The sequence below is a fragment of the Mytilus trossulus genome, chromosome 9 (assembly GCF_036588685.1).
Source record: "Mytilus trossulus isolate FHL-02 chromosome 9, PNRI_Mtr1.1.1.hap1, whole genome shotgun sequence".
In the NCBI taxonomy this organism is placed as follows: domain Eukaryota; kingdom Metazoa; phylum Mollusca; class Bivalvia; order Mytilida; family Mytilidae; genus Mytilus; species Mytilus trossulus.
In genome coordinates, this window is record NC_086381.1 from 73,716,060 (window position 1) to 73,743,776 (window position 27,717).

Below are 27,717 nucleotides of genomic sequence, written 5' to 3' on the forward strand. Positions count from 1 at the left end.
TTCGATTTTTTTCTAACAATTGTAGTATGACATTTACAATTTTATATTTAAAACTAATATGGATAATTATGAAGAAGATTCGTCTGATAATTCACGGATTTGAAAACGTTTATACCATTAACAGCGTTTATCATTGCTCTACGACTTCGAAATTGTTTCTACCTTTCACATATGGCTATTTCACACTAATTGTTCCTTCAAATAAATATCAAAACTTTGTTGTATCAAATATGATTCGGCCTGAATAGGGGGTCTCATTGGGGGGGTTCCGATCCCGGATCCCGCTTACCTTTTTGTTAGATTCCCGTATCCCGCTTACAGTATGTGCGTAAGCAATTGTCATTTTTTTTGTCATTTCCCGGGTCCCACAAGACCTCATTTCCCGTTTTCACGACACAATAATTTGACTTTCACGTTTCACGCTTACGCAAAATCGGCAATCCCGCATCACACTTAGACCCCAATGAGACCCACTGAATAAATTACCATAGATGTGCTGTATTAGTTTTTTCCAAGTTGTTAGGTTGAATATAAACACAAAATAGACACTAGGGCAACTGTTTATTCAAGAAAAAGAGTTGATTTACAACATTTGTATATTTTTCAATATATTTAATTTTTGTTTTACTAGTATATAAAAAGGAAGATGTGATGTGATTGTCAATGATACAACACGTCACAAGAGACCAAATGCCACAACTATAGTCAACATACGGCCTTCAACAATGACAAAAGTCAATACCGCATTGTCAGCTATATAAATTATAACAGTTTCTATACTTTATTTTTCATTTTGACAATGAAGATATAAGGGTTTAACCGGGACACAGTCGAATGTTAAAGCACAAGTAGATAGTAGATATAGGAAGATGTGGTGTGAGTGCCAATGAGACAACTCTCCATCCTTATTATAATTTAAAAAAGTAAACCATTATAGATCAATGTACGGCCATCAACACTTAGCCTTGGCTCACACCGAGCAGCAAGCTATAAAGGGTCCCAAAACCACTAGTGTAAAACCATTCAAACGGGAAAACCAACGGTCGAATCTATATAAAAAAAAAACGAGAAACGAGAAACACGTAAAAATTACATTAACAAACGACAACTACTGTACATCAGATTCCTGACTTAGAACTAGATTAACGATCTAACTTGAAATAAAGGATACATCATCTATTGTTATGTCTGCAAAATTATAACTTTCATCTAGAAGTTGACAATGAGGATTTGTTGAGAACAACATATCGAAAGAGATGATTTTAGCTATCTATTTGTTAATTGATCAATTTGTATGAAGCAAAATGCCAAAGTATAAATCTCAAAGTTTTGACGATATGCATTTTTTTAAATCTAAGCTAAAATATCATTGTTATCGCATTGCTTTTTATCAGACGTTTTCCTTTCTCTTTTACGGTATTTTACTAGGTAGTTTTGTAGAAACTTTTAATGCATTTTGTTTGTATACCTTTTTCGGATTTTTGCTTGTTTTGCATGGTTGTTTTTTTTTTAACGTAGATTACTATTTTTGTATCGACCTTTACTATGATGGTAGGCATTTTTGTTTACATTCTATGTTAGTACTTGAATCTAGCACAGTATGTGTTTTATGTTTTTGTCTTTGAATTGTTTTAATTACCATGCTGAGTGTACAGCGCTTTACAGTAATTTCCATTTTTTATATAGGGCGCTCCATACATTTTCATTCTTCTTCTTCTTATTATTATTATTATAATTAATATATTGGACACCATAAACTGCATAAGTGTTCTTACAGATAACGTTACATTGATGGATCTTACAAGAGCTTCCTTCAAAATCATAAACATCAATTGTATAAGAAATCAAAGACGGGTTTCAAAGTAATTGTGGTGGCGTGAATGAGATGAAGATACTAAAATTCTTATGATATCAGGTTTGAGTACAACCAGTGTAAGACTCCTTCAACTGGCAAAAGTATTCCACAATTCATGCCGAAAGACAAATAAAAGAAGTTGGTCCTGCGTTTCTACATGTAAAGTAAGAATGGTCAACGTAGATGTCTTATGTAGGGAAAAAGTAAAATCACAAAAAATACTGAACTTAGAGGGAAATCAATTCGGAAAATCCATAATCAAATGGCAAAATCAAATAACAAAACGCATCAAAAACGAATGCTTTATACTGTAACAGTCAACCTGATTCAAACAAACATGTGTCTGAAACTGACATTATTGATCAGTATCAAGATCGTTACCATGGACCTGCATACGAAGTATATATATATCTACCAGTTGATACAATATTTTAGGGCTTGTATATACAAATATTTTGAATCAAGATTTCACCAATTCCTTATAATGATAAATTTAGAACAAAATAATTTGATTGATAGCGTTGAAAAAATAAATAAATTTGTTCGCACTGTGCGCAAAAATAAAATACTGACTCAAACCTAAAAACCATAATTTCGTTGAAGCTAAATTGTTGCTCTTTAACACCCAGTTTTGAAATTGATTAAACTGTAAATAATGCATTTTTTTTAACGTTATTGTACAGTATAACCTTGTAGAACCTGCTCGTATTCACAAATTCAGTGGTAAAAATCATACACAAAGCTTACCAGTATGCAACGTGTTCTCTTTCCAATTATTTTATAACAATTGTAACATATGACATTTACAATTTCATAGTTAAAACTTATAAGGATAATTATGAAGAAGATTAGTCTAATTATTCAAGAATTTGAAAACGTTAATACTATTAACAGCAATTGTCATTGCTCTACAACTTCTAAATTGTTTTGGCTAAAATTTAATTATTTGATCGTCAAAATAATAAAAAAAAACCATTTTGTTTCACTTCTATTTCTATCTTCAACATATGTCTATTTCACGCTAATTGTTCCTTCAAATTAATATCAAAGTTTTGTGGTATCGAATATGATTTGGGCTGAATAATATTCTTAGGCGTCATTATTTGATTTGGCTTTATGATTTGGCCTGTAAAACATTACATAGACGTCAATATTTCATTTGGTTTCATGATTTGGCCTGTTTAACATATCATAGACATCAATATTTGATTAAATTTACGATTTGGCCTGTATAGCATACCAAAGATGTCATTATTTGATTTAGTTTTATGATTTAGCCTGTATTACATAGCATAGACGTAAATATTGGATTTGGTTTTATGATTGTTTGTTTTCATTAGTTGTGTTACCTATAGTCTCAAGGCTGCACATGAACCTAACATAGATACCAGGATAACTGGTTATTATAGCCAACAGATCTGACTAACAGCATTTTAAAATTGTTAATTAATAATTTATTCAATTTTTTGTTTATTTAAAAAAAGATGATTTGATATGATTGTTAATGAGAGAATACTTCACAAGAGACCAAAATGATATAGAAATTATCAATTAAAGGTCACCGTACGGCCTTTAGCAATAAGCAAAGCCAATACCGCGTATTCAGCTATATAAGTTATACTATACTTTAATTGTCCTGTTTACAATGAAAAAATCATCAGGACCACAGTCGAATGCTAAAGAACAAATACACAAGTATGGCGATAAGTTGAAATCCCTTCTAACTTGCAATAAGGGATCAACATCTAGAGTAATGTCTGCCACATCTATCTACTTATTGACAAACGACAACCATGAAGTATTTGAGGATTTGTTGAGAACAACACAACAAAAGAACAAAACATTCAAAAGAACAAAACATTCAAAAAAACTAAACATTCAAAAGAACAAAACATTCAAAAAAAACAAAACATTCAAAAGATATTATTTCAGCTAACTAATTGTTAAATGGTTCATTTCAACGAAGCAAAATTCCAAAGGCAGTAAATAGAGTATATTTCTGCAGTTGTGACGGTATTGAAGAGCCCGCATTTCCCATCATTTCATATTACTAGGAAGATTTTAAACCAAGTGTTTTTCGTGTTGAAATTGAAGTCATCTCTTTGAATTGTTACATACTCAATCACCAGTTGTTGACAGTTATAGAATTTCCGTTTCACATATGACGACGAACATTTTAAATTTGTCGTCAATCCTATCCCGTCCACGTTCCTTTGCATATTACCTACCGAATCATTAATTTGTACTTACATCAGCATCACGATGGGTGGCATGTGTGGTGCCGAATCGAATTACCCTTGCACCTCCGATCAACTTTCTTGGTGGGGTTCATTTTGCTTAGTCTTAAGTTTTGTATATTGTAACATTTAGACAGCTGTTTGTCTTTTTGTAGTTTTTTTTCACCTTTTACAATGACAGTGTCAGTTATGTTTCGACTTACGAGCTCGAATATTTCTTGGCTATCTTTTGCCTCTCATTTTCCAATAAAAGTTTGAAATCATCATAATATCAAGTGAATATTTTACTAATTTTTGGTGTAAAAATATTTTTTTTTTACCAAACTCCAACTCTTGGTAACCATCCGAACCGAATACACCAAAAATGAAGTCCAGTAAGATCAATTTTTTCTATTACCTTTTCCTGGCAAGAGACATTTTTTGATTATGATTCTTAAAGGAAAAATTAAGGGCTAATTATGAACCTTAATCTCTCTCTTCAAATAACAAAAAAATGGACTATGGGTGGCTGTTTAAAGAAGCCTGTTACAAGTTCATAATTTTCAAGAAAAAATCCTTCAAATTCTTCTCACGATTTCGTGTAACTAAGTTACATGATATTCAAGCTTGGACAGCACTGTATTTCAAGATGACAACTTTCATGTAATTAAAGAGGTTAAATTGTACCTCAAACGGGTTTAACTCTACGGAGAATATAATAGAAGCCTTAACCTATATTGTTTCTTCTCTGGGGAATCTATATCTGGTGATTATGCAACACAGTGTCAAAAAGAATGTAGTCCATAAAAAAACGGATAAAAGTTAAATCACAAAAATAACTAGAGGCTCTTAAGGTGTCGCTCACCTTGGTTTATGTGCATATTAAACAAAGGAAACAGATGGAGTCATCACAAAATTATGTTTTGGTGATGGTGATGTGTTTGTATATCATACTTTACTGATCATTTTTGTTACTTACAATTTTCTCTTTCTGTAATGAACTTGGCCCTTTAGTGACAGAGGAAAAAACTTTGTAAAAACTTACCAGAATTTACCAAAAATTAATGAAAAATGTTAAAAATTACTATAAAGGAGAATAACTCCTTAAGGGGTCAACTGACCATTTTGGTAATCCTAACTTATTTGTAGATCTTAATCTGCTGAACATTATTGCTGTTTACAATTTATCTCTATCTATAATAGTATTCAAGATAATAACCAAAAACGGCTAAATTTCTTTTAAAATTGCCAATTTGGGGCTGCAACCCAACAACCAGTTGTCCAATTCATCTGAAAATGCCAGGACAGATAGATATTTACTAGATAAACAAGTTAAACCCTTGTACGATTTGCATTAAATGCTTTGTTTTCAGAGTTATAAGCCAAAGTCTACATTTTACCCCCATGTTCTATTTTTAGCCATGGTGGCCATCTTTGTTGGTTGGCCGGGTCACCGCACACAATTGTTAAACTAGATACCCTAATTACGATTTTGGCTAAGTTTCGTTAAATATGGCCCAGTAGTTTCAGAGAAGAAGATTTTTGTAAAAGATAACAAAAAAATATGAAAAATTGGAATAAATTGACTATTAAGGACAATAAGTCTTTAAGGGGTTCACTGACCATTTTGATCATTTGACTTATTTGTAGATCTTACCTTGCTGAACATAATTGCTGTTTAAATTTTATCTCTATTTATAATAATTTTTAAGATAATAACCGAAAACGGACAAAATTTCCTTAAAATTACCAATTCAGCGGCAGTAACAGTAACAGTAACAACCCATTGTCTGATTCATCTGAAAATGTCAGAGCAGATAGATCATGACCTAATAAACAATTTTACACCATGTCAGATTTGCTCTAAATACTTTGGTTTCAGAGTTATAAGCCAAAATATAAATTTTACCCCTGTGTTCTATTTTTAGCCATGGTGGCCATCTTGACTATTTTGCCGGGTCGACGGACACAATTTTTAGACTATATACCCCAATTTGGTCCAGTAGTTTCAGAGGAGAAGATTTTTGTAAAAGTTTCCGGACGACGGACGAAAAGTGATGAGAAAAGCTCACTTGGCCCTTTGGGCCAGGTGAGATAAAAAGGAGAATCCCTAATTAAATGGCTAAATCAAAATCTCAAACACATCATAAATAACTACTGTAAAAAAACTACTGTAATATTCCTGACTTGGTAAAGGCATTTTCTCATGAAAACAAAATGGTGGATTGAACTTGGTTTTAAAGGTAGCTAAACCTTTACTTGTATGACAGTTGCATCAAAATCCATTCTATTGACATCGACTAAACCATAAGGCATGTAAATAAACTCATCTTAGATACCAGGACTAAATTTTGCATATTCGCCAGACGCGCGTTTCGTCTATAAAAGACTCACCAGTGACGCTCGAATCTAAAAAAGTTAAAAAAAAGGCCAAATACAGTACGAAGTTGAAGAGCATAAATGACAGCACTTATGCCTATTTTATTTACATGATTTATTTGATTTTACTTATGGATTCGTCAAATTCAAAGATACTACTTCTACGAAATATGTTACAGACAGCTTTTGAAATCATTGGAATTTGTAACGTGAAAACTTCGAAAATGAATAACATGTAACTTGTACTTTGTTTGGCCATAAAAAGCCAAAATTATTTTTGTGTGCTTCAGTAAAAGATAAGATGGGACAAGTGATTGGTTAAAAAACACCAAATAAGTAAAACTATTCACTGTCATTCACCAAAATTTACTTTATCGTCACCAAAAGTAAATAGAAAAGGAAAATCTGCATTGTTACAATCCTATAAAAGAGGAACAAAAGATACCAAAGGGACAGCCAAACTCATAAATCTAAAACAAACTGGCAACGAAAATGAAAAAGACAAACAGAAAAACAATAGTACACATGACACAACATAGAAAACTAAAGAATAAACAACACGAACACGAACTTATAATGGTTTACTTCTACACATTGTGACTTGGATGGAGAATTGTCTTATTGGTTATCATACCACATCTTCTTAAATTAATTTATTATTACTAAGACAGTGATCATGACGCAGTGTGTTAGTGGCCTTATATATATATGCTATTAGGTAACTAGCACTTTGAGTGGCTAATTGATTTTACCGACTATCTTAACATATAACATTTTGACCACTGGCCTATATATATTGTCAGCTGTCTAATCTGCAATCTTACCACGTCTCCTTATTTCTTATAAGCTGTTTATTTTTTAAAACACATACGTTCTAGTTTAAGATATATGTATGAATATGTGGTTTTAAGTCATTAATTTCTGAAAATTGTAAGTCTACCTCTTGATTAAGTTAAGCTATTTGAATTGATATTTTATAGAGTGTCTTTTAATGTTGTGATGTTACCCTATTATTTTATGTTTGCTGAACGTCAACGCCTGTGAAAACTGTTAAATCGTATAAACCCGTTGCATGCGTTTGTCCTAAGTCAGAAATATGTTGTTCAGTGGTTATCGTTTGTTCATGTGGTTCATAACTATTTCTCGTTTTTCGTTTTCTATTTTTTATATAGGTAATACTGGTGATTTTCATGTTTGAATTGCTTACACAAGTTATTTCGGGGCCCTTTATATTTGTTGTTCGGTGAGCAAGGTCTTCGTACTGAAGGTCGTACATTGATCTATGATGGTTTACTTTTACAAATTGTGACTTGGATGGAGTGTTGTGTCATTGGCACGCATACCAAATCTTCTTATATCTGACTATACCAACTACAAAAAAAGTTCATTATTTTATTTGTTCCTGAATAATTGAAAACTATAATTTGCTTGTTCATTATTTGAAAGATACAAACACTGTTAAAAGTATCAATGTTTTAGTAAACCCTCTTTCAAATTTTAGTATCAAAGTCAAAATTTGAAGTTGTATGAATGCAAGTAGGCAACTATTTGTCACAGAGCAAATGATTAGCAACATGAACAGCTAGCTTTGGATTATACATCGTGTAAATAAAAAGAAAAAAAAAATCATATTGATACATTAAAAATGTGTTAAATTTGTTTATAATTTGGGCAGAGCAGCTTCGGTTAAAGCAGACAAAAAATGAATAAGAAAAACAGACACAAATTTTGTATAAAGTCAGAACTGAAAATGGTTGATATTGAATCAGACTTATAGGTCAATGTTCCTGTGATAGCTGTGAGAACAACGGGTAGAACGTTGTCACAATGTGTCTTTAATATCCTCTCATTCCATGTTCTGCTAAAGTCCGGAATTCTACAAAAAAACAAAAAAAAAGAATAAATATAAGCTGAAAGCATAATGATGGTCAACGCAACGAGTCTTCTGTACTAATTAATACTTCTCTTAGACTGGGGACAATGTAGAATGTCATATCTTATGGCGTTTCTTCTGGAACCGGAGAACGTGATTCTACTTTCAAAATCATGTTGTTTTGTCCAACTGGAACCCTTGTGTTACAATGCGGCGGTCACACCGACTAAGAATAAGAAGTACTTCCCTACCTAAACCTCTTACGTACTTATGTTCTAAGGGAAGCAATACCGTTTCACTTCGACTTATAGTTTCTGATACATCCTTGATATATTGGCTCATAAATGACAACACTGTATGTATTTTTGATATCACAATGATAACCAATTAACCAATTATAGTCTGAGTAAGATCATTGAAATAAATAACCCGGGATCTTTTCGTTTTGAATAATCACAAACATACCAGTGCACAAGAAAAAGGTGAGTTCACAAATGTTAATTTAAATGTACTAAACATCAAATTGTGCACGTGTAAAACCAAATTTTGACATTTTTTGCCCCTTAGTTGTGCTTACAAGCAATTTAGCCAACCTTATTATGTGCATGACCAAAATCAGTAGCCTGTTAACAAATATCTGTTCTTGGTTGATGTCTATTATAATTATTTTACATTTAGTGCTTAATTGATAATCAGGGCTTTGGTTATCTTTTTTTTTTGTTCTTCATATTTTGTCATGTTAGTGCTTTCAAAGTATTATACTATTATCTATTTTATTTAAGGATACCATCAAACTTACCTCCAATTTCTAGCTCTTCATTCCCGTTTGTGTCAATTTGAGGTATGGCTAAGTTGAATATTTGTCTCCATCGACTCCGGCTGTAGTCCAGTCCAGGTATGTGTGCATTGGCATAAAATGCGGCAAATTCGTTACCATTAATGTGTCCATCTTTATCGGTATCAATCCATCTAAAGGCCATGGCCATGGCATCTCTCTTTACAGTGTCTCTCTTGTGTACCATCTGTTTGGAAAAAGTGTATTATTTATTACTAACGATCTTGTTATTAGCAAATGTAATGAATATATAAATAGGAAATTGGGGTAAATTTCATTGCTTTTTTCCGTCAACTTATTTTTTTAAAAGTTTCTTCGGTAATGATATAACCAAACTATCTTTATCATATAAGTATCAAATTGGTTCTTATGTAATTGAGTAATTTCAAATTTCATACATGATTCGGCTCTCATTGTGCATTTGAAAAACATAAAAAATTATTAGTCACTTTGCTTATTTGTTAGAAATTAAAAAAAACAACATGGAAACTTATAATTTGATTCCGTTATTTTCCAAAAAATCACTTTCAACTTTCGGTAAAGTTTAATTTGTCCCCGCGGAGTTTGATTTAAAGTTCAAATATGGACAACACCTTTGCCCCAAAAAATATCGTCTGGTCATGTGAAGCGGCAAATCATTATAACGCACCTGCTTTTCGATGGATTCAATTGTGTCATTCAAATCCAATGATCAAGTTCTGATGTTTACGTTACAGAGAGTGTAAAAAAACTGTCAATTATTGTGAAATGGCGAGAATGATTTGTGTAGTCTCACACAATTGTTAACTTAGGTATTTATGTGCTGCCAGTAAGTTCTCATGAAAATGTATATACTCCTCTCAAACACAAATGTTTTCAACACTTATAGTTGATGTTTGTTCAATAGAATATTATTTATCATTAGTTTTCAGACGACAACAATAACACAATGAAATGGTACTTCTATATGACCAGTAGATATAATTACATTTTAAGTTTATCATTTTGATCTAGGTCGACATTTTTAGTAGTTTTATAAATATTTTCTATTTTTAAAGATTGGTTAAATTTTTCACTTATTTTTCTATCCGTGATTTCAAGATACATGTTTTAACAAGACAAATGTGAGAGCTTAATATTTGCTTACCTTGTGATCTTAGTTTCTAAAGGTTAGTTTCAGGGAAGATATTTCTACACGCGAACATTTACGTTTAATGACTCGTTGCTGAAAGTTTTTTCTTTGATGTCATGAAATTGTTATATTAGAAACTCCTTACCGGCCAAATTCTGGACAGAATAATACAATCGGCGTTTTCATAAGACGTTTTAAATAAATTTTATTGATTTTTTTAATGATAAAATTACAAGTTTAAGATTATCTTGAAATTGTCATAAAATTAAAGAAAGCAAAAATAATTCAAATTTTGAACCTAATTATTTTCGAAATTAGCATTTTTTTCTGTGTCATGATCTTTCAAGTATTTAATATTTATCTACAATAACATGATCTCAAAAAACACTAAAAAATATCCATTGAAAATTATTCGTTAGTCAGGACTTTAATGATATGATGAAACTTATTCGATTTACTTCTTTAGTCTTTAAAGCCATTTGTTTATAAATCTAATATGTGTTCAAACCTTTGCTAACTTGTCAGTTATTTTCAACATCCGATATATATTCTACTTACCGATGCAGTATGGGCAACTGCATCATAAATGGCAGATCCTTCCTTAAATTTGAATTTAAAAGGAGAAGCAAAAATTGCAGCCACAAGGCAACAAAACACTATCAGGGTCTTCATCTTCTGAAAGTTCAATCAATAAATGCTGGAAAAGAAAAAAAAAGAAAGATCATAAGTACATTATATTTTTTGTGCCTATATAAATCATAATAATTTTCGTTATTGGACTAAATATACTTATCATAGATACCAGGACTAAATTAAGTATATGCAAGTATAAAGCAAATTGACTGTTGTTTGTAAACAGCTTGCGCAATTCTGCCATGCATGCTTCCTTGTATTTTTCCTTTACCGCAAATTTAGTAAATTAAGCGTTCAGATTTACAGATTGAATTTATATTAGAATTAAGTATATGTAGGAAACTGTGTGAAGTTTTCTTTGCAAGTAAAGGTTAGTAACAAAGCACTAATGTGTGAAACTACTTTAAAAAAAATGGTATATTTCATTAGAAATGAAAAATGATGACAAAGAAAAAACTATCAATTAAGATTACACGTATATCTATATCGTATTTATATTTATTTTCAATTTAGACTTGTTTATATCTTTTCAATATAAATATTTATATATCAGGTTCATTAGTAAGCGCTGTCAACATTTCCTTTTAATATATATAGTACACACACTTGTGTTATACATGTTATAAAGACCTTACCTTTCTCTGAATAAACCGCTGATCTATTCAAGTCTCATGCAGCACATTAAACATTTATATGAAGGAGTTAGTAAAATGATCGACCAAGAACCAATCATATTACTTCAGCAATTATCGTTTCAACGCCGAGAACAGTCGAATATTTCCGATTTATATTTACATCATTGGTCACAAAACTCGTTTGATTCGAACGGAGAGAAGCGGAATCAGCCGAGGTTAGAAGATTTATATCTTTATATAATCAAATTGACACTTTATAGATTTGGGACATCCAAAACGTTTTTCTGGGATGACCACCGTTAAGATCCCCTAATAAAAATGAAAAGCAGTTGGTGGACAATTAATTAAGGAGCTGAATGATCTAAAGATATTTAAATCTAATATATACACACAAATAGCGTCCATATACTTAAAAATAGTAAGACGACCTCAGGTTTGTGTAATTACCTATGACATACGCGATCGTAATAAATAACTTTAAAAGAAGAATCAATGAGCTACACCATATGCATAATTGATAGATACGCTTTTTTCGAGGAAAGAGCCTTCAAAACCAGCCTTCACCAAGAATGGTAATAAAATAAACGGTGCCAATTTTCTGCAAAATATGCGCATTTCGACATTAATGTCTCTTTAGTGATGCTCGAGGCCAAGATATATGATATTAACATGAAGGGACCAAAAAGTTTAGCCAAAGCTGGGTTATGAATCAGAGCTATGCATGAGAGAGATAAATTCCTTAATTTTGAAATATTTCCCAAATTTTGAATTATTTCTAAAATTTTGTTACAGCAAATTCTATTACTATTAAATCCGTATTTTCATGCCAGTACTATCGTACTTGCTACTCGGCTCGCCTCGGGGACTATCAGTCCACAAGCAGAAGCATCGACCCAGTGGTAGTAGGAGCACAAACGGTGCAAATATTTGTACACTAGATGCGCCTTTCGCCAATCAATGTGTCTTCAGTGATGCTCGAGGACAAAATATTTGAAAATCCAAATCAATAAAGTAACAATCTATAAACAAGAAAGTACAAATTAGTATAGTCAAAGCTGGACAAGGAACCCCCCAAAAATAGAAAATGTAAATATTTGAGGAGATAAACAATAAAACAAATAAAAGGAAGATTTTTCAAAGAATAATGGAAATTTTGTTAAACAAAATTGGAACCTTAGTGAAAAATTATTTTTAAATTCATCGACATGATACTTTTCATTTACAAAGAACAAGAACTTCCGTCAAAACACTTCATTGAACATGTAATTCGGAACCGTAACTTTAAGTGTAGGAAAAATAATCAAGTATACACAATTGAAATTGTTTCATACTCGATGAGATACTTCATGACCGCAATTATTACAATGTTTTTGCATTTGGATCCAGTTTCAATTGATTTGTACTTTCGGTCGGGAATTTCCATTTACAAACTTGTACTTATAAATAAAAATGACAATAGTATTCATTGTGTTATAACATAGGCAGACCATAAGAGGCAATTGCGTAATTTTGCATCCCCTGTTTCAATTAAAAAATATATAAATGTGTAGAGAAAGAATGTAAGATCTTCTGTAAACTGTGTTAAGGCTTTATGCAAACTTCTATAGAAAAAATATTTACATGTCAGTTCTTAATACTTTGAAATAAACTACCTATTGATTTAATTTAGAGTCCTTAGAATACTCATCAACTGGCTGCATTGAAGACCTGTTGGTGACCTTCTGCTGTTGTCTGTTCTATGATAAGGTTGTTGTCCCTTTGACACATTCCCCATTTCCATTCTCAATTTTATCAGCACAATAACATAGACACACAATTATTCCGTATTCATTTGTCAATCTACCATTTATAACAAAAATGACTGGATCATTTTTAGAATAAAAAAACATCTGTCAATGAATATACAAACTTTCTTGTTACTACAAGAAAAAGATCTCACATTTGATCTACTGTTCATGAGAAATCCAGCTTTAGATTAAAACAGAATCACCACTAGGACACCATGATACAATGTATACTTATTGACTGGATATGAGTGGAATAGTAAGTTTATTGACCCGAGGAGCAACGATTGTCCTGAGGCGTAGCCGAGGGCAATAGCTGTATCAGAGGGACAATAAACTTACTATTCCACGAATATTTAGTGAGTAAGTGTTTTGTTAAATCGAAAAAGACAACAGACAATAACTGGCGGTGATAAATCAACTATCGTAATATATCAAAGGAGAAACCAAACCATAACGATTACTTCATAGATATGTCCAAATGCTCAGGCTACGCCTTGCACTGACGTCAACCCTGTACTAGACACAATAGGTAAAACACGACGTCGTTACTGACTGCTGCGTTATTATCAAAATCCTCCAATCGCGTAGCTGTATTTAAAATCCAGCGAAAAATGAGGCTTGCGGTCAAATAGTTTCACCCAGGTCCAACAGTTGGAAATTTTTGACCGGTTCAATAGTTCAAAGCTTGTAATTTGCAAAATAGTGAAAATATTGTGTACTTATTTTATATAGAAAATGATAACTGAGTTATAATAATGTTCATTATAGAGAAGACTGGGGAAAATATGGAAAACACTTAAAGGAAAGGTACACATATATGAAAGAAAACCAGTTAGAAGATATAGACAATACGTGAAATGAATTCAAATGAAAAACAACAGTAAGTATTCAAACGCATATACCAATCAGGCTAAGAAATAACAAAACTGATCTTCAAACGATATAGCTAAACGTGATATGGAAAGAAAAATACATGATGACTAACCCAAAAAAGCTCACAAATTGAAACACAATTAAAGAAAGAAATTTAAAATGCCTTCTGGAAACATATTGAAAACATGATATTTGACATTGAAGTACTTTCTTGTCCATTCCTTTTTGATGTGTTTTGTCATTTGATTTTGCCATGTGATTATGGACTTTCCGTTTCGATTTTCTTCTGAGATCAGTATTATTGTAATTTTACGTTTTATTCGTGATTATTAATTTTCTAGGTGGCGGCAAATGATACATGTTCGTGGGTTCGTAAACTAATGGATTTTAGAAATCTAGTGACGAATTTGAAGACTTGAGAAACGAATATTCGTGCTATTAAACATATGTTGTTTTATAAATTTTACGGGACATTGTCAAATAAAGTGTTCATTTTCACTCACTTGTTCGTCTTTCATTACTAACAAAATTCATTACATTTCTAATAAATCAAAAACTGCTTTTGGAAATAAGCTGATTCGTGAGTCTGCATTTATGTATGCCGTCATACGACAAAATTATTTTTATGTCTACCTGTGCGAATTTCAAACGCGCAATTTTACACCAGTAATGAAAACCTTCTATCATTTATGGGTAGACTTTACATAGATAAATTCAGCCGTATTTGACGTGAAACTGTACTTATGTATCCCGTCATACCTTGAACTACACCATTATTTTATTTATTATTTTTACTGTTAAGTCTGTTTTTGTTATATCTACTTGAAAAACTGCTTTTGGAAATAAGCTGATTCGTGGGTCTGCATTTATGTATGCCGTCATACGACATAATTATTTTTATGTCTACCTGTGCAAATTTCAAACGCGCAATTTTACACCAGTAATGAAAACATTCTTTTATTTATGGGTAGACTTTACATAGTTAAATTCAAGAATAAGAATAAGTATAAGAAAAGCAAACCGAGAATGTTAAATTTGATGTATGACTTTTTGTGCTTCTTTGTTACATTTGTTGTTTATGTTGTGATATTAAGATGATAACACAATATTGACTGTTGTACCCCTATTTTTGACATTTTTACTCTTTGAGTATGTTTGTTTTGTTCATGCATCGTTGACAATGTAATTGAATTTGATGCGACTGTCATACAAGTGAGAGGTTTAGCTGGCTATAAAACCAGGTTCAATCCACCATTTTCTACATTAGAAAATGCCTGTACCAAGTCAGGAATATGACAGTTGTTATCCATTCGTTTGATGTGTTTGGACTCTTGATTTTGCCTTTTGATTTTTGATTTTCCTTTTTGAATTTTCCTCGGAGTTCAGTATTTTTGTGTTTTTACTTTTTTTTTATATATGTTGACACAATGTTTCGATTGAAAGAAAGTTCAGATTAAAAAACATCTAAATGCTGCAAACGGGTTATCAGAGGTTAAAACACTTATTAAATCAAGATCGAATGATGAACAGATCAATTGGGCATAACATGTCACTTAACGGAAACGTTTATATATAAGAAAATGAAAAAGATATACTTTCTTCGCATTCCTTATTGGAAGGTTTATATGCACAGAAGTAGTATACCTAAAACGACAAAGTTACTTTGCATTTACTGTTTATATTATGAAACCGGTTTTTTTTTCAAAAGTGATTATTTTGTAAGGGTTGATAAATATTTCGCGGTGGTGTCTTGCCATGGCTTTGTTTAGACTTGTTTGTTTGCTTTTTTGCCTTGAATGTATGTTCCTTTATAATTTTATTCACGATATATTTGCATCCAGGTATCGCAGATCAAAAGTATTTGTTCAAAGTGTGTTAATTTACGTTTTTGATTGAGTTAAGCTTTCCAACTGATATTTTATCGTGTGTTTGTCTATGTTGTGATGTTATACTATTGTTTCAGAAAAAAGAGAAGGTTTGGTACCATTAAAACGTTTAATCCCGCTGCAAATGTTTGTACTTCTGATGTACAGTAGTTGTCGTTTGTTTATGTAATTTATACGTGTTTCTTGTTACTCGTTTTTTATATATAGATTAGAACGTTGGGTTTCCCGTTTGAATGATTTTAAACTAGTAATTTTGAGGTCCTTTAATTATAGCTTGTTGTTTGATGTGAGATAAGGCTCCGTGTTAAAGACCGTACATTGACCTATAATGGTTTACTTTTATAAATTGTTATTTGGATGGAGAGTAGTCTAATTGGCACTCATACCACATCTTTCTATAACTATGAGTTGTAAAAATAATCATAAGAAATTAAAAAGCAAGTATTCTAATGAAATCATTATTTTTTTTTCGTATTAGAATTTTGAAAAAAAACCACTTCATTATAGTATATCACAACCGTAATCTGACTTTCATCGATTAGAACTTATTTCTCATGAGAACTAAAAGGTAAACAGTCGTACATTCACAGATCAAATGATTTAAATCCGGTCTTTATTTGTACAAAAAATGTATAATTAGTTCATAAAGCGTTTGGTACTGTACTCATATTGTCAAACCTACATTTCTGGAATTTGATAACAATTACTATATTTCCTTGGACACTTAAATTCCTGAGTAAAACCGTTCACGAAAATCACGAAAATTGTAACCGCCACGAATAGATTTACTTTCAAAGTACAAGAATCTGTTAATCGTTATCAATAAACAAACAAAATCAATGACACAGAAATTAACATCTATAGGTCACCGTACGGCATTGAACAATGAGCAAGGTTGAAACTGCACAATCAGCTATTAAAAGCCACGAAAATACAAATGTAAACCAATTCAAACGAGAAAACTAACGACTTAATTAAAGTACAAACAAATGAACGAGACACAAATAAGTATCACATTAACAAACGACAACCACTGAATTACAGGCTCCACATACATACCGAATGTAACGGGGTTAGACATGTTAGCGGAATCCCAACCTTCCCCTTACCTGGGAGAGTTGTGAAACCTTACATCACAAGAACAATGTTAAAAGATCAGTGGAAAAACTCATCAGATAGATGCAAATATGAATACTACACAGAGTGGACATGGACGGTACATATATATCCCAACAACAAATGACAGATCTATCTGAGAGTACTCGCAGTCACTGAAACATTGTTCAAAACAAGTTACAACTTATAAAAAATCATTCATATAAAGCGAAATTATTAATTAGTACACATCTATCATCCAATGGATTTAGTATAAATGCGTCTTAAACTGGCAGAGAAAAACATTCCAAGACACATGCACCGACAGAAGGAAGTTTCGTGAATGTGAAACAGATGTATATAACAATCTTGTTCAGTTTTCTTTTAATTTACTGATAACAAAATCAATATTTAACACCAATAAAAACAATATTCAATGATCTAATTTACAGTGTTGAATATATTATCTATCAGAATAAGTTTATTTAAAGGCCATTAACAATAAAAAAAAAAAAAACAACCAGCATTGCACCCTTAGAAGAGAAGGTTTACTTTACAGATGCAGATGCCTTAGAATAGCAAATATCTTATCGATTTTTTGTATCAGACTTTAAATCCTAGACTTATACAAAAGCAACAAACAAAGGTCCATCAACACACCCGCAATTAATTGATTGATTGGCTGATTGATATGTAACGACAAATATAGGACTTATATGCCATTTTGTGTTTTTCAGTGTTTATTGTTTGAGGGAATCAGAATATTGGGAGAGAACCAAGACCTTCAAAAGTAACACAGATAATCCTTGACTATTTATAATAGAGTTGGGTACACCTGTCTAGTACTTGATTCGAACAGACAAACTCAGTGTTGACAGTCTTGTGATACAGTAGAACGAGTACTAAGACCCTTAGTCTACCGATCCCCACCCCAACAATGGACAACAAAGACATCAACAGAGAAGGAATATGTAAATCAATTAACTAAATGTGAATAAAAAGGCAATAGGACTAAAATTCGGAATAGTGCTTAAAGAAAATAATAGCATAAGCACATACATATAAAATATTATCTTCATGTTTTTTTTTAGAAACTCACTATCAACAGGAAAAGTATCTCATGATTGTAATATAGCAGACGTAATGATTGAAGGTCAGGATTAGAGATCCTATGATTTAGTGTTCTTTTTTTATTACCCGCCTACGATAGTAGAAGGTCATTATGTTTTCTTTCGGTCTATAATTATAGACCGAAGAAAAAGGCGAATATCTAAAATAGTCAACATGAAAAGGTTATTTCACTAAGGGCGCTGCCCGAAATGATTCGGATTTCTGCGTTGTGATCTAACAATATTGTGTCAGGTTAAGTTGAAGTTCAGTGCCTGTTAAAACATTTAAACAGTCTGAATTTGTTTCCACCTATCATAAGTCAGAACCTTTTTTGTTAAATGGTTGTCGTAAGTTGATGTGGTTGATGTTGTTTTTCATATAGATTAAACAGTTTTTTTCTTGTTTAAATGGTTTTAAACTTTTAATTTTTTGGAGCCTTTCATAGCTTGCTGTTCTTTGTGAGCCAAGGATTTGTGTTCAAATAAAGTCATTATAGATACCAGGACTAAATTTAGTGTATACGCCAGACGCGCGTTTCGTCTACAAGGCAGTACCTTGACCTATAATGGTTATAATTACAAATTGCGATTGGATTGAGAATTGTCTTCTTATATATACCTTTTATAGATGAAAAAAAGAAACTAACACACAACCAAACAAGTTCATGATTTGATTGGTTCCTGAACAAGTTAAAACTTTAATTTGCTATTACTGTATTTCATAAAGACACGCAGCGTAAATTAGTACCAACATTTTAGTTAGCTTTCTTTAAATTTTGTTAGTATCAGAATAAAGAATAACATATTTATGAATGCCAGCGATGCAACAATTCACCAGAGTGCAAATGGTAAGCAATATGATAAGATAAGCAGGCTGCAGATTCCTAAATGTGTAAATAAACAGCAAACTTCAAATCTATGTGAAAAACAATTGTTGAAAATGATTTTGTATTTGGTAAGTTTCCGTTAAAACGGACACATGACATGTTATACATTTTTTTAAAAACCACACTAATTCTTTTTCAAAGTAAGAACTGTAAATAGTCAATTCCTAATCCGAATTTGTAGTAAATGTCACTGTTATAATGGATGGAACGTTGTCACATTTTGCTTCTATTACCATCTCTTATATCTCATTTAACAATATGGTATCGAACGGAATTCTGCAAAAGAAATTCAAATGAGTAAATTAAAGCCGTAAGCGTATTTGATTTTTTACATTGTCAAATAGAGAGTAAGGAAAAACATTTAACATTCGCTAAGCTATCGTATTGTTTTCACTCATATACAAGATGATGACTGCTGTACTATTTTATTTACTTTGTCTGTTTAGTTCACGCATCATTGTAAATATAATGGAATTTGATGAGACTGTCATCAAAACGAGGACTTTAGCGCTATAAAAACAGGCTTAGTCCACCATTTTCTAGTATTGTTTTCACTCACACAGCTAGTGATGATTTTGCTTTTGTAATTATCAGTATGTTAAAAATTAAAAGAAAAACCAAACACTGTTGTAAAGAAACGTGACAACGGTTTACCAAAGATGATAAGAATTTCAATTTACTTTAAGTCTATCATATTCTTATATTCTGTTACATTATTTTATCAATATTATATAAAGTAGAATACCGCTGTTTAAAAGTCATAAATTGATTGAGAGAAAATCTTGGTTACAAACTAAAACCGAGCGAAACACATCAACTATTAGGTAAAAACAACGGAATAACAGAAACACTGAAGTGCAACAAAACACACGCCAATGCAACATACTTAGAAAAGAACTATTTGATAACAACTGCCATATTCCTGACCTAATGCACGACATATAATCTATGTAATGGCTTAAAGATGTTATTCATCAGAAAAAAAGAAACATTTGGTAAACACAAAGATTCAGAACCTCAACTGAACATATTTATACAGCCGAAGAAAGGGCGATTTCGACTGACATTGTTTTTGGACTGCAGGTAATTTAGACGTGCATATCTTTTGGGCTACGGATATTCTAGACTGATATATTTTTTGGACTCGAGGGCAATTCAGACTGACAATCTTACTTTGACTGGGTGAAATTAAGACTGACATACTTGTACGAGGGGTAAGTTGATTGACATATCTTTTGGCGTTTGGTTTCCGATTGCTGTCTCGGTATCTTTGTTGTTTCAATGATTTCCAATGATAAAAATGTTTGGTAAACTTCAGTTGACCTTTGTCTAAACAACTAACTAACTTTATTCTTTCAAAATTTAATGAATTTTATGTAAAATTTTCAAAATCATATACCAAAGCATCGTGATCGGTAAACAATGTCATTAGGAATGGTTTTATTAACCGACTTATTTTATACTTGTTTGGGGTACGTACAATTAATTACCCACAATATGGTATGAACTCTTTTCTTAGATTAACATCAAATTCTCAATAGGCTTTGATAACTTTATAAAAGGGGGCAATATTATACATTATGTTTGGTTAATAAGCAACTGACTTCAATGACGCGTACCATTTTATTGTCAAAACCGTTTTTGCCTAACTACGGACGTCAGTATTTATCTATTTAAAATCCTGCATCTGCCCTTGGATTCAATTTGATCAACATTTTCTAAATGCATAGCCTATAAATATTTTTGACAAAAATGCTGCTAAAGTTATTTCTAGTTCCTTCCAATGCCACTGTTCTATAAAAAGTGAATCTTAAGATCTTTACTTGGTGTTCAAATCTAGAATGTAACATGTAAGAAATCATATAAAGGACATTTAATGTTAATACACTGCTGTCCTATGAAATTTGCTTTTTTATACCCACCATACGCTGTGTGTGCGCCAGAGATGGGATAATCGTAATCTGTAATTGTAATCAATTGCAATCGTTGATAATTTTTCCTGGTATAGACAGTAATCTGTAATCGAATACATTTTTGATTGCATGTAATCGAAATTGAATCGATTACAGCAAAAAATATATGATGTAACCATCGATTACTTTTCGATTACATTTCGATTACTTTAGTAAAATAGTTTGATGAAATATAACCTATTTCAAAGGAAATTATGTATGTAGTGATAACTTTTTAGTAAATATAAAATAGATTGTATTAATAAGACTTCAGAGTTTACCAACTGTGTTATCTCTATATATTGTCTCAAGTTGCATTATGAGCAAACAGATCCCCTACCATATTTACTTCATATCTAGCTTTTGAAACAAATGAATGTATGTGTTTGTCAATTTTTCAAGAGCTTTTGTAAAAAATGAAAATATATTTGAAATAAAAAAAATATATTATCTAAAATAAAAAATGTGTCTTCAGTTAAAGTCATAAGAAACCTCAAATCAAAAAAAATAATGCATACGTTTTTTTTTTTAACTCAATGAATAGTTTTCATTAAAAAACTTATGTACATATGTTTTTTTCTGACGAAAACTCTTTAATTTATTCATATTTAAAAGAAGTTTACTGTATTCTAATTGCTTCCTTTCTTCCAGGAAGCAATTCCCTCGACATATTTTCCGTAGGCAAAGTGACCTCAGTGTGACCAATCTCGTTGAAATCCGTTGATCACAATACGCATTGATGTCCTTCAAATAAACTATTATCTGAATTTACATGCTAAACACGCGCCCAATTTACATGCTTTTATGTTGATTTTTGACAAACAGGTGACAATCGTTAAACTTCGGCTTCAAAACATGAACTTTAACTACCTGCCATATTTTCAAAACAACACTGACCGATTGAAAAAAAATGACGATTATACAAAATTTACAGGGGAAAAAATTATCAATTCGTTCACAGAAGACTAAGTTTATGATGTTTGTATGCATTGGTTGAAGAATTGGAAGAACATTATTTTTAACCGGTCACTCGTTTCTTATGACTGAAGTTCTCTACTACATATAAGTAGAACGCCTTTTTGTATAAAAATACATAAAAACATTATGTTCAATAAGAGTTAGAATTAAAGCTTAGATTATATAAACAGTTGATTTCATAAAAATGTTATGATATACATGCATATGAAAAGTACAAAAAATCCTTTTAACAATAAACCAAATGCAATGAAATTCTTTTTAGAAATAGATACATTTATCCCTTTGACATAATGAATATTTTTTGTATATAACTTGATTGATGAATCAAAAATATTTGAACTAATTTCCTGTCTTTTCTTATCAGATGACCAAAGTCTTCTAATACATACCATACATACTTTGTTTTTATTTCAATTACCGCATGTCTAATCAAGAAGGAGATTTGTATTATTTAGCTCTAAGTTATAATTGTGATTCATTGGCAGTTTTACAACTTGTTATTCGGATGGCTATTCAAACAAAAAGTTTAAATCATGCGTGTCATTATAAATGTATATCATTAAAACAAAGGTGAACTTAATATCAATTATTCTACTTTTTTACATTTCTTCACACGTTATAAATAATTTCGCTAAAATATAACTTTTTTAAGGATAAAAACCAAAAAGCTAATTTAAGTCAGTAAGAAAGCAAAATTATTGAGAAACAAATATAAATATAAATAAGTGATTGTTACAATGCCATGCAATCGCTTATTCATGTTGAAAGTCAAATTTTAAAGATTTTTTTTAAAGATTCTGCATCCTAAGAAAAAGACTTATTTTCGTGGATACTTTATTTCGCGTTTATCCCCAGCTAGTTCACTTCGCGGCAATTTAATTTCGCGATTTTCTAATTTACTTGATTGATTTTGATAAGGAAAGATCCAAGTTATAAATATTCGCGACGATTTAAATTCGCGTTATATTTCTACTCGCGAAAGTCGCGAACATTAATCGCTCGCGAAATTAAGTATGCAACGTTGAGCAACATTATTGTGTTTTGCTTACTTTGTTTTGTTGTTGAAATTTTGAAGCATGTAATTGACAGTGATCCTAAAGTAATGTAATTCGATTGTACAATTGATCGATTACATACAAAAATCTGAGTTATCTTTTATTATTCGATTTCACAAAAGTCCTCCAGGTAATTGATTGATAATCGATTACAGTTGTCAGTAATCGTTGCAAACCCTGGTTTGTATATAAAAAAGAAGATGTGGTGTGATTGCCAATGAGACAACTGTCCACAACAGACCAAAATGACACTGACATAAACAACTATAAGTCAACGTACGGCCTTCAACAATTTTTGCAACGATTACTGACAAAAAGTAAAGTTTATACAGCATAGTCAGCTATAATAAACCCCAATATGACAATGTAAAACAATTCAAACGATAAAACTAACGGCCTTATTTAAAAAAAAAAATGTGTCGAAATAAAATTAGGAGCCTGTTATCCAATGGCTGCCGTTGGTCGCTGTCTGATAAATGTTTTTTTGCGAATTATTTATTGATAATTAGGGCAATGGTTACCTTTTAACTTGTATAAATTAGCATGAGATGGATTTCACCATTTGTGGATGCTTTGTGGTTTATAGCTCTTTCACGATTTAAAACATTGTGTATCATTGGCTTTCGAAAATTGTGATAGAGCGCAATGGACGCATGGCACATATAACGTTTAGTTTTTTTTTAAATTTTTTTCAATATTTTATCAGGCAATATATATAGGAGGATGTGGTATGAGTGAAAATGAGACAACTCTCCATCCAATTATCAATTGATAAAAGTAAACTATGATAGGTCAAGGTACGGCTTTTAAAGTTTACTATTCTCTATTTTAAGATAAAGAAACCATCAAACCTACCGCCAATTTCTAGCATGTTATTCCCGTTAGTATCAAGTTTAGGCATGGATGCGAAGAACGCATGTCTCCATTGAGCATAGCTGTAGTACCCTCTAAGTCTGAATGTTTTAGAATAATGTGAGGCAAACTCATAAGCAGTAATGTGCCCGTCATTATTTGAATCAACCGATCTAAAGGCACGACCAATGGGATCTATCTTTGCAGTGTCTCTCTTTCGTATCATCTACATTGAAATTTTGTATCATTTACTATTTGATTGTTTTAATAGCAAAATTTAAGGAATATGTGAATAGAAAATAAATGACGTGATGGTTTAAGATCGGAAACTATTACATTTAAGGTGGTACCCAACACCTTCACTAAAATTAATTATGGTCGTTTAATTTTGATAAAATTTTGACATAATGTTTACTTGATTCCTTTGAAAAAAATATCAAAATATAAAAACACTTTTAAAACAAATCACTTTCTCATACAGAATGAGTTGAATATATAGCAGTTTGACAAATACTAGTTTTGATCATTGCATTGAGAAGCTTGATATTTCCTTAACTCTACAATGTGATTACAACGTTTACCTAAACTACAGAGTTATCTCCCTATAGTGGTAGGTACCTCTTAATAAGTAAAAAAAAGATATATATAAATAACTAGCATATTGACTGATATGATATGCTATACATCAATTATGCTTTTAAAAAAATCACCAAAAATTGAAAAACAAGATCAATAATAGAAAAAAAACAATGCAGAAAAATCTATTTTTTGAGGGAAATTTTGTTGCATTTTTTCGACATTCAAATGTCAGCATCTTTCTACATACAAAATACATGCCAAAACATTATAAGCAATATCATATGGTTTTTGAATTCTCACCTCAAAAATTGTCCGTTTATAAAATTTGAAATAATTAAGGAACTAAGGTTTTAACTCCCTCAGGCAAAGTTGACTTTAGATGAATTTGGCAATCAATTAATTCACATTGCGATAAGAAGTGACACGGTACTTGTCTATCCCAAATTCATGTATTTGGTTTTGATGTTATATTTGTTATTCTCGTGGGATTTTGTCTGATGCTTGGTCCGTTTCTGTGTGTGTTACATTTCAGTGTTGTGTCGTTGATTTCCTCTTATATTCAATGCGTTACCCTCGGTTTTAGTTTGTTACCCCGATTTTGTTTTTTGTCCATGGATTTATGAGTTTTAAACAGTGGTATACTACTGTTGCCTTTATTTAGGTATTTTTGTTATATAGCTCTTCAACGGTTTCGGTACTGATACATCCTCGGATTTCAAATGTTTGGATTTGGGCGTTCCTAATGCATGTAAATCCAGTAAAGCGCTTCGGACGAAATTATTAAACGTGTTGTTTTCAATTTTTAAAATAAATTCATACATGATTTACCACTCTTTATGCATCTAAAATACATAAAGATTATAAATCATTTTGCCAATTTTTTTAAAATTTAAAAATGCCTCTTATAACGTAATTTTCTAATTATATTCTACTTACCGATGTTGTTTTGGCAATTGCTTCATAAACGGCAGATCCATCCTTAAATTTGAATTTAAAAGGAAAAGCAAAACTTGCTGCCACAATGCAACTTAACATTATCAAGGTTTTCATCTTCCGAATGGAAAATTAATCAATGCTGGAAAATTTAAAGAAAAACAAATATTTTTAAACATAACAATCCTAGTACATCAGTATCTTGTCTTTTGGAAAATCAGAATAAGAAATAAAAAATAAGATGTGATGGGATTGCTAATGAGGCAAAACACGTTCGGCTTTAAAGAACCTATTGATCCTTTTAAACTCCATCGAAAACCTCTGATATGAAAACAGTTTACAAGTGTTTCTATCGAGTAGCCTCCATCTGATACACAAGTGACCTGCATGTTCAAATTAAACTTTTAGTAAAACAGAAGTGGTGATAGCTTGATCGAATGATTGCTAGAATGACATAGAATATTCATTGATTGATGATTAAGATCAGCGGCAAATTTCATATGCATATTCAGCGCGAACATATATCATGATATATAAATACACTCTGCTTTGTACCAGAATAGTTGGGTTCAGTATTGGCATGAAGTAGCAAATCACAAGTTTTAAGACACAACTGGGCATCGAACCTATGACAATGCGATCAACGTCAAAGTAAACTAGTTATGTGAGAGAAAATGATATTTAAAGAATGTAACAAGACAAATTCAGTATACCTCGGTAATAATCGGCAAAGGAGTAGGTCCGGTAAGGACTCGTTTTGGCCTCAAATTTCAGTTTCATCTGACAAAAGATTTGGACCACTTTTTAAACACTTAAGTGTCTATTTCACTTGATTCAATTAGTTTTTGTGAAAGATTTTAACTAATTTAGTCATTAAAAACGATCCGATTCAAGCTCAAATATGAAAAATCTCTCAAATATGCCCAAAACGTCACTTTTCAGGTGTTTTTTGTCAAAAATGAAAGTGGCCGCATCCGTGTTCATCCACAATCTTTATATATGTTATGTAATATTATAAAATACAACTTACATTTCAATATTATGAATGAATACGAATGCGGCCACTTCCGTTTTACACGGATACCGTCTAAAATTTAACTAAAATGATAGAATTTTGAAGATTTCCGTAATTTAGCATGACTTAGTGGTGCTACAACCCGATATATGTGCATTGTATTGTCAAAACAGCCTATATTTATGTAGCAGAAGCATTCAACTGTCCAAAAAGAATCTAAAAATTTACATTTTAACAATTTTGTAAAACTGCCATATTTTGGGGCCAAAAAGGGGTCTTACCGGACCTACTCCTTTCAGAAATTAATCTTTCTTTTATTTCGAAATGATTACGTTTGTTTTAATAGACTTTTATCCTAGTGCTGCAGACTGAGTACTGCTATTATTAGAAATATTGTTGTGAACAATCAATATGTCTCGAGCAATTATTGACTGTATTCGGTCACAAAAGACATTTTATTTCTAATTTTCAATTCTGTTATCCCTTAACCTAAAAAGACCGAGCAGAGCTAGAATTAAGCATCTAGTCTCAACAACAACAAAAAAGATATTAAAATAATACAATTTATTACATTACAATTTAAAAGGATTGTAGCTTTTATCACGTGACACTGTTGACGATGTTTTGTGGATTTGATACTTGTTGTCTATATAAATCATTAGAGTGTTCATTATTGAAGTAATATTGTTTATTATTGGACTAATATTATTTTTTGAACTAATATTGTTGTTGTTCATTATTGAACAGCAATGCAAGTATGAAATAATTTCAATGTTGTTTGTAATCAATTTGTGCAGTTGTGCCATCAATCAATTCGTGTTTTTTTCTTTCCGCAAAGTTCGTGTGAAGTTCATAAAAGAGGAACTAAAAATACAAAAGGGACAGTCAAACTCATAAATCTAAAATAAACTGACAACGCCATGGCTAACAATGAAAGAGACAAACAGACAAACAATAGAATACATGACACAATACAGAAAACTAAAGAATAAACTTCCATTTGAAAGAAGTTCATACTTTTATTATAAATACCTTACCTTTCTCTTAACAAACCGCTGATCAACTCTGATGCAGCAAATTAAATGTGCATTTCATTGAAGGAGTACATAAATAGTCGGCCAAGAACCAATCATATTCTTTGGTCAATTTCGCTACAACGCTGGGAACAGTCGAATGTCT

At 31.4% G+C, this 27,717-nt stretch overlaps 2 protein-coding genes and 1 long non-coding RNA gene across 3 annotated transcripts; 1 reads left to right on the top strand and 2 right to left on the bottom strand.

Annotated features, from left to right (window-relative positions):
- Positions 1-7,828: 7,828 nt before the first annotated feature.
- On the bottom strand, positions 7,829-11,672 carry LOC134683394 (uncharacterized). The gene is made up of 4 exons (XM_063542676.1): positions 11,538-11,672; positions 10,828-10,966; positions 9,123-9,345; positions 7,829-8,326 (listed from the first exon to the last, which is right to left on the bottom strand). The coding sequence occupies exons 2-4, from the start codon at positions 10,939-10,941 to the stop codon at positions 8,286-8,288; spliced, it is 378 nt and encodes a 125-aa protein (XP_063398746.1). The 5' UTR covers positions 10,942-10,966; positions 11,538-11,672; the 3' UTR covers positions 7,829-8,285.
- A 45-nt stretch (positions 11,673-11,717) lies between these two features.
- Positions 11,718-18,363, top strand: LOC134683397 (uncharacterized). Its single transcript, XR_010101011.1, has 3 exons — positions 11,718-11,752; positions 14,093-14,204; positions 17,916-18,363. It is a non-coding gene; the product is annotated as an uncharacterized LOC134683397 (long non-coding RNA).
- Positions 18,364-18,941: 578 nt separating this feature from the next.
- Positions 18,942-27,717, bottom strand: LOC134683396 (uncharacterized). The gene is made up of 4 exons (XM_063542678.1): positions 27,576-27,717; positions 25,527-25,665; positions 24,015-24,237; positions 18,942-19,450 (listed from the first exon to the last, which is right to left on the bottom strand). The coding sequence occupies exons 2-4, from the start codon at positions 25,638-25,640 to the stop codon at positions 19,425-19,427; spliced, it is 363 nt and encodes a 120-aa protein (XP_063398748.1). The 5' UTR covers positions 25,641-25,665; positions 27,576-27,717; the 3' UTR covers positions 18,942-19,424.